The following is an 8,525-nucleotide window of genomic DNA, read 5'->3' on the forward strand; positions in this document are numbered from 1 at the left end:
TTCCAAGGGGAAGACTTAATGGTAGATTTCAGAGAATACAATCATGACCCACACTTGGGAATCCCCAAATGCGGAATACCAGAGAGTGGAATGTTGAACAGATTGAGCAGGGTTCTTTTAGTGATTAACACTAATCCACAGTATTATTACAGGAGTGACGTTTTCCTCCTATTACCAATGTCTGGGCTGCATTGGACTCATGCTGCGTAGTTTGGAGCTCACAAACCCGAGAACCCTTCACAGCATCTTCATCTGCTCCCTGGGCACAGAGTGAGGCCGAAGGCCTCCTGGGTGTTTCTAATACAGTATGTAAAAGATCAAGACCCTAAGTGAACACATCACACAGCACCCAAGAACAGAAGGCTCCACACTTGGCAGGGCAGTGTGACTGGCTAGGGGGCTTTTCTGTCTTCTCTCTGGACTGGTTTTCTTCTGTGAGAAGGACCAATGTCCTGTAAAGGACTGTTGTGAGGAATAAAAGATTATTCAGGAAAGGAGAGCCCTGACATCTTTATCAGAGACAGAACAAGTTCTCCTGAGCTGCAGTATACTAAATATATAAACTCCTGAGATCAGGACTGAGATTTGCCATGTTAATGTATTTGCATTCACATTTATATCCACATATTTATATATTACATTTGCATATTTACTTTTGCCAGGCAAATAGCACTTTGTTGTCATGCTGTTCACTGAGTCAAGATGGCCACACCTCTGCTTCAGGGCAGCCCAGAGCCCATGTTCTCCTCTGTGACTCAACCTCTAGCCTGTGCATTTCTTCACTATTGTGTTCTGGTGTGGGTTCTGCTTTTGTTTCTCCAGGAGCCCAGACCAGTTACACCTGTATTGCCTCCCTGCCTCCCCTCCAAGGGCTCACAGGTCCTCTTTGCCTGGCACTGGCTTCTTGCTAAAGTGGGCACACCCAGGGTCAGGCGACAGGGCTGCTACCTTGCTAATTAAAAGCTCCGGAGTCCCGGGCAGACTCTCAATGCCTGCAGATCCAGCTGCAGCGAAAGGTTTGATTCCAGAGACAAGAACTTCTTTGGACAAAGGTAATTTCTTCTATTTCAAGCCTTCTGGGGGAGATCTTTCACTGCTTTCTGTCTAGCCCTGGAAGCTTCTGGAGGCCTTGGCCCGAGGTACAAAGTATCAGAGAAGTTAGAGTTGCTTATAATAAAAATGCTGCTTCCATTTTGCTTATTCTCTGCTTTTAGACAACTCTCATGTGAGGCACTGAGGGTCTTGGACCGGAAGGACTGTGAACAACTTGTTCTCATTGTAAGAGACTGTGGACTTTGTAGATCTCGTGCTATTAACCAGGATCTCAGAATCAAACATCTTTAGAGATGTTTGAGAGACTTGTGATGTGGCTGTGGATGTCCACATGCAGAATCCTTGGAGGTGCCTGTCTGAATGAAGAGCAAAGGAATACACAAGTCAGAGAGATGGGTTTTCTGACAGATAAGCAGGAATGCTCAGTGTAAGAGAAGGAGGTGTAGCCATACCCTAGCGATGGGGAGCTAGAACAGGGTGGGCAGCACACCTTGTTCCTTCTAAGCCTTGTAATTCAATGCACAAGAAGGCACTTGGGGTGATGGAACTTCCTCTCCATCCAGATGTGGTGGCAGATGGCATTTCAAAGCCATCACCACCCCGAGACCTAGGACCACAGCAGTCACTAAAGGGCTGGATGTGTCTTCTCAGGGCTTGCTGGCCTTGAAATACATTTTGTTCTGTCTAGGTACACTTTAAACCATCAGTCTTGCAGAGGACCAGGGTTCAGTTCCCATCACCCACACTGGGTAGCTCACAACTGTCTGTAACTCCAGTTCCAGAGGATCCGACTTCCTCTTCTGTCCTCCATAATCAACAGGCATACACTTGGTATACATGCATACAGACGAGAAAAATACATACACACATAGATACCATAGATGAGTCTTTAAGACATTTTAATGTGAATATAAGGCAAGGGCTTAAGGAGGCTCTTACTAATGAATTTTTATGAAATTCTAGATGCATTTAAGAGAAGAATATCTTTCTTGTTCTTTCTCAGGGCCAGGCAACGATGGCCTTCTCTCCACAATCTAGAGTATGTTATCCTGTTCATGAAAACTCTGAAGATCAACAAAGTAAGATCAACAAAGAAGGTAAGTATGAATCACAAACCAGTTCTGACCGTCTCCATTTGCTCTCACCAAAGGGTCTAAAGGGCCTGTTTCATTTTCTTCATCCACAAATCTATTTACTCTGGCTGAAATATTGAGAAGCCTACATATTGAAATCTCAGGGCACTTAGTTCTTTTCTTGTTAGTTATATTTAGAATTGTTTGTTCCATCACACAGCCCAGTACATCATTGATGGGGCAGATGTTATTGTGGGCCAACTCAAGGGTGTGGGTGGTAGCTAAACTGGCCATTGCAACCCCACCCCTTCAGGCAAGGGGCAGGGCCAGCTGTCCTAGGCCCATGCCATTGGAGAGGGCCAGCTCACTCTTGCCTGTGGTGAGGTATGGGACAGAGAGAGGGTAGTGTCACCTCTCCCATGGTGGGTATGTTAGTTCTTCTACTGTAGTGTCAATCAAGAGGAAGGGCCAGTTATCCCAGGACCAGTATAGAGCTGGGCTGGTCCAAAACAGCCCTTGGATTTCAACACACATAAGCCCTATGACCCCTTGTGGTAACACGAGTCATCGACCTTCAGACCAGACTTAGGCTGCTGTTGGACTAAGGACCCAGACAGGACCTACTGAAGTAGCCTGGGCCAGGACAACACTATAGCCTGTGTGACTGTGCTCACCACTCAGATAGGCCTGGCCTTGTTGGGCATGGCTCTCAGACACCAACAAGAGCATAGGGTGTGGACCAGACCCCGAGTAGCCAGTGGCCCTTGATGGCACCGTGGGTTATGGACATCAACACAGACCCTGACTGTGGTAGAAGCACAGATCCGGACATAGTCTTTGGGAGCAGCTTGGACTTAGATGTCACAAGAGTCCCAGGTGGCAGCATGGGCCACTCAGATTGACATGGCTCTGTGGCAATGAGGCCCTCAGACACCAACAAGGCCACAGGCGGTGGCCTAGACCCTTGGCATCTACATTGGCTTCAATGGTCTCAGGAGCCACAGACGTCAAAACAGACCCTGATTGTCGTAGGGCCATGAACCCAGATATGGCCCTCTGCAGCAGCCCCGACCAAGACAACACCATGGCCCCAGAGGCAACATAACCCTGAGACAACAACATGGCCATAGCATGTGACCTAGACCCTGGGTATCCGTGTGGGACTGGTCCTGTGGAACAATAACCACAAGATCTCCACAACGCCAGGCAACAACAGGATATTGGGAGGAGTTTCAATGAGGGCCCAGTAATGATGGTGAGCCGGAGGCCAGAAACATTGAGCCAGACTAAGGGCTCATTGCCAGGTACATTTTGTGTGTGGCACTGATTGGACCGAAGGGTATAATGTGTGACACTCCCAATTGCAGCTCCCGATTCCACTAGGATGAGCGAAGCAGGCGTTGAAGACTTTCAGACTAAAAGTGAGTTTTTCATTTTTTTTTGTTTGTTTGCTTTGAATTAAGATTTGGCTGCAGAGATGAGGGCCAGATATGGAGGGACTGGGATGAGGGTGGGATTGGAGTGTATGGTGTGAAGTTTCCAAAGAATCAATAAAGAATTATGTTAAAAAATTGATTGTTTATTTTGATTAAGAAGATAAAGAAAGAAATTACACACATGGCAGGTTTAAGTAGTCTTGGTTGCTGCTATGTGCAGACTTTATAAACCAGGAAAAGGTAACTCCAGAAGAAGTGGCAAGTGTTGTGCATCTTCTGCAAGCAGGAATGTACCCAGTTCTTCTCTGTGCCTCAATCCATACACCGGCCCTGCCCTATTTCCCTTCCTATGGCCATTTCTTCTCAGAACAATGTCTATCACAGAAATTCACAGTTCATTGTCATTAGAATGGAGCCCAGACCTTAAAGCCAATTATACCTACTCCTGTGTCTTGTGCTTTTCTGTTATCTGGCAGCTGAGGAAGAAACCATATACTGCAATATCTATGACACCCAGCAGATGGTGTGGGTCCTGGCAGGAAATTCTTTAATAGCAGTGCCTGCTAGCAGCAATGTCAAGCCTGGTAAGTGACACCTGAGGGGACTGTTACTCTTGAAGATCCATCAGGTCCACTGCAAGTGGACATCAGCCTGCCTAAGTCTTCTGCCTTCCTTACCTGGTCACCAATCTGACATTCAGAGGACAAGCAAGCCCCCTCCCCCACTGCTACAAAGGAATACATATACATAGAAACAACAGCACACTTCCCCTCACAAAATCATCTCCAAATAGGAGTGGTTGGTATAACAGTCGCTAAGTTTCTTTTAGAATGGCATTCCTTTAAAGTCCAACCAACATCTACCCACATCTACAGATTCAAACCTACCTATCTTTGCACCGTCAACATGGCATGCTCTTCTCTCTCGGCATTTCCTCTTCTAATAATGCTGAAACATTCCCTTTCTCATCAGAAGGAAACCCATCTCAGCCTTGTCTCACTTCTTTAAAACTTCCATGTTTTGCTTAATCCCCCTCTTAACCTTGCCCATCACAGAGAGACTCTCATATCACATCCCCAGCCTCAGTACCAAAACTAGCTCTTCATTCCCTCTTTCTCTTCCTTCTACCTTTGTGGTAGTCAGCTTTTCACTAGTGTGACAGTTTGTTCTCACCACCACCAGAAATAGCTTAAAAATACTTAAAGATTGATTTGGGCGAATAAGTTCAGAGTTTTCAGAGCCTTCTGCTGGCTCCACTGATTTTTTTTAGGTATCTGTCAAGACAGACACATGGTATGGTGGAAAAGAGCTGGTATCCTCATAGGAGACAGGAAGTTGTGGGGAGGTTACATACAACCTTGTTGCTTTAAAGGAACATCACCAGTGACCAGTTAGGTCTGGTATCCAAGAACTCATTCAGTTGTGAACTCATTAATAGATTAATCCATTGACACAGTTAGGATTTTCAATAGTGCCCCCAGATGATGTTCAATCCTTCAATATATGAGACTTGGAGGGGAACATTCCATATCTTGCCCAAATCTCCAATGTCCACCTATGGCTTTGTCTTAGCTCAGTAGTTAATAAATAGTTGTTGAGTGCATTTGTTTCCTGTTTGTTCTCTCTCAAGAAAAGAAAAGAATCCCCACATTCTTGGGAATCCCTTGCTAAATTATTAGATAATTAAATTCAACCAAGAATAATAGAAAATTCACACAAGAACTTAAATAAGATAGTAGTTTGTTTCTTCCACGTATAAAACCATTGGCTGGGCCAGGCTGGGTTCCATGTTGGTTCCATGATGCAACCAGAGATCAAAGAGTCTACCTTTCTGCTTCACCAACCTCGGGTTTGACAAATGAAGTATTTCCAGGTGAGTCTAGTCTCTTAAGGAACACTTGTAGTAACCCTTCAGGATACCTCCACTCATATATCATGTACCACAAGTTTATGGCTATATCTTATTTTTATTTTTGGGAAACAATGTGCCCAAGTGACAACTGAGGTTCTGGTATCAAGATGAAAAAGGAAATTGGTCCCAGGAACACAGCCAATAATCATTGTCATATGGCTAATGTGGGAGCTTTGAAGGAGGAGATGATGATGATGATGATGATGATGATGATGATGATGATGATGATATTTTGGAGGGTTAATAGAGTGTGGGTCAAAAGACTGAATTTCTTTTGGAGCCTGACGTTTTCCCCATTTTCCTTGTGTTTCTAGTCATTCTAAGAATGATAGCATGTAGAGACACAGAATTCCAAGATAATGAAAAAGGTAATCTAGTTTTTCTGGGAATCAAGGGCAAAAGTCTTTGCCTGTTCTGTGCTGAAATCGCGGGCACACCGACTTTGCAGCTTAAGGTGAGTACCTGGAAATGGTAGAGGAGGTATACCAGACAGACTTTTATTTAAGGTAGCTTATACAGGTTAGAGAATAAAAATGATAGCCCTGCAAGTTTGGCCTCTTCAGAGTAAGAAAGGAACCCTCACCTGGCTGGTCCCCAGATAAGTAACAATGCTGCTGAGTTATACAGCATTTTTTAAACCCAAGATTTGGGATTGAATGTGAAAATTAGAGCATCAAACTCATGAAAATGTTTTTGAAAAGTGAAGAAATAGTGGCTTCTTCACCCTTTGTCCTGAGTAACTTCTTCCTAGATACCATCAGAGATGCCAATAAGTCACACTAGGCAAAAGATTGCTCTTCTGGAGTTTTCAATATATGTACTCACATCTGTGCTAAAAGAATAGATATATAATTAAAGGTCTCATCGCTTGCTAATGATGGACATTATAATACATAAATTCACTCAGAGGTTGGATATGGCGGCTGGCTGGTAGGAAACTGTAGATGAATGAATACCAGAAGCCCTCCACCTCTACCCCACTTTCTTCCAGGGAACACCTTCCTTAAAATAACCCCTTGTATCATTGGACTCTGAAAAAAGTAGGCTATTTGGAAACTAGTGGGTGCCTGGTTTGATAGCTTGCTATCTCTTCATTTCCCTGTATCCCTAACCCATGTCCCTCCTATTGGACACAGCTGTTGCTCCCATGATGTGCACTTAGTGCTCAATTACTGTAGCCTCCTCCCCCTGGCCATCCTCATTAATAAGTCTCTTTCTTACCCTAGGATATAGACATCATGACAATTTACAAGGAGAGAAAAGCACAGAAAGACTTTCTCTTCTACCACAGCACAGAGGGCTCCACTTGTGCCTTCCAATCAGTCTCCTATCCTGGCTGGTTCATAAGCACCCCTGCCACAGCAAGACAGACAGTCACCCTCACACAACAGAGGGGTAAAACTACTAGCACCAACTTCTACTTAGAGTCTGAAGATTAAAGTCCAGCATGGGCCATATGTGTCCAGGCCAAAGAATCAAACTGCTGGAGAATTCTTTACTTGAAAACACAGCAAGGCATTGTAAAAGACCACCGTGTCACCTCTTCACCAGACGTCCATGTTGAAGGGTCACTCATCTGAACATCATTCCAGTGTGAAGCCTGAGAATCACTTTTATCCTTTTCTGATCTTGTCCAACCATCCATTCATCTACCAAGTACAGTCAAGTCACAGACTTACATGCAACTCTCCCTCCCTGTTCTCACAGCAGCCCATGGGCAGAGATATATATTCCAGTCAGTGCAAGATTCTTCCTTCTTAACTTTACATATGCTTATTGTAAATATGATAAATTCCAAAAAGATAAATGTCAAGAATGAAGCAATATAAAAGAAGATTTTATGTGTCTTTCTGATCGTGACAGATTCAGAACATCATCATTTAATAATTTGACGCACAGTATATACTTTTATTATGGTGACTGCTAACCAAAGTGAATATAAAATGAATCCAAATTTCAGAGAGCTGTTTACATTAACATGAATTTCAAACTAATTATAATGCCTTTATTTAACTTTACAAAGTGATTTGAAATTGAAGAATTAAAAAATCATCTCTGATATTGTGTTTTCTGGAATTTTAATTGTGTCTGTGGGACAGTTTTCAGTCAGTTGCTTGTTGTGTGAGGGTGTGGTGGTCTGAATCATAACACCCCCTGGTGAGTCTTATTTGAACCCTTAGTTACCAGGGAATGGAACTGTTTGAAAGGATTATAAGAATTTGGAGATGTGGCTTTGTTGGAGAAAGTGTGTCTCTGGCAGTGGCTTTAGAAGTTTCAAAAATCCATGCCATGCCCACAGTCTTTCTCTCAGCCTATGGATCAGGATACACATCTCTCCGCTACTTCTCCAGGACCATGTTTGCTTGCATGCCACCACGTTCCCTGCCATGATGATTCATAATGGAATAACCTCTGACACAGTAATCAAGCCCCCAATTGAATGTTTTCTTTTATAAGAGTTGCATAGGTCATAGTGTTTCTTCACAGCAATAGATCAGTGACCATGACAGAGGGTTAGTTCAGCTGGAAGCCACATATTTACAACAGACTCTGGAACTCTGACTGCAAACATGAGCATGACAACCTCTCCTCCTTCAGACCCCAACATGCAAAACAGTACATTAGGCCTTGTAATGCTGCAACTTCACTGTTGACTTCAAAGTTCTTGGCTAAGCAAAATGTGTTCCAAAATCTGTTCTAGCCTCATCTCCTCTAACATTAACACTAGTGATTCTGTCTGAGACATTCCTTGAATCCTGCATTACATCTCACAATTTATGACTTAGCCCTGTCATTTCTGTGCAACAGTCTTCAAGCAGTCATTATATGACAGAGTCTTAGTTAGGGTTTCTATTGCTGTGAAGAGATACCATGATCATGGCAATTCTTATAAAGGAAAACATTTAATTGTGGCTGGCTTAAAATTCAGAGGGTCAGTCCATTATCATCTTGGTGGGACATGACAGTGTTCAGGCAGAAATGGTGCTGGAGAAGAATCTGAGAATTCTCCATTTTTGATCTGCAGGTAACAGGAAGTGTACTGAACTATAG

General features: G+C 43.6%; 1 protein-coding gene across 1 annotated transcript; it reads left to right on the forward strand.

Moving 5' to 3' along the window:
- Positions 1-898: 898 nt before the first annotated feature.
- Positions 899-7,533, forward strand: LOC148118695 (interleukin-36 beta-like). The gene is made up of 6 exons (XM_087899917.1): positions 899-1,052; positions 2,057-2,150; positions 3,494-3,547; positions 4,039-4,146; positions 5,789-5,928; positions 6,701-7,533. Exons 2-6 carry the CDS (start codon positions 2,069-2,071, stop codon positions 6,911-6,913), a joined length of 597 nt encoding a protein of 198 aa, XP_087756043.1. The 5' UTR covers positions 899-1,052; positions 2,057-2,068; the 3' UTR covers positions 6,914-7,533.
- Positions 7,534-8,525: the final 992 nt, after the last annotated feature.

Source organism: Myodes glareolus, chromosome 21, assembly GCF_982192425.1.
Source record: "Myodes glareolus chromosome 21, mMyoGla1.1, whole genome shotgun sequence".
In the NCBI taxonomy this organism is placed as follows: Eukaryota; Metazoa; Chordata; class Mammalia; order Rodentia; family Cricetidae; genus Myodes; species Myodes glareolus.

Coding starts and splice junctions, on each gene's coding strand:
- LOC148118695 (XM_087899917.1), top strand. CDS start 2,069: ATGGCCTTCTCTCCACAATCTAGAGTATGTTATCCTGTTCATGAAAAC. Junction 2,151..3,493: donor AAGTAAGATCAACAAAGAAG/GTAAGTATGAAT, acceptor TCCCAATTGCAG/CTCCCGATTCCACTAGGATG. Junction 3,548..4,038: donor TGAAGACTTTCAGACTAAAA/GTGAGTTTTTCA, acceptor GTTATCTGGCAG/CTGAGGAAGAAACCATATAC.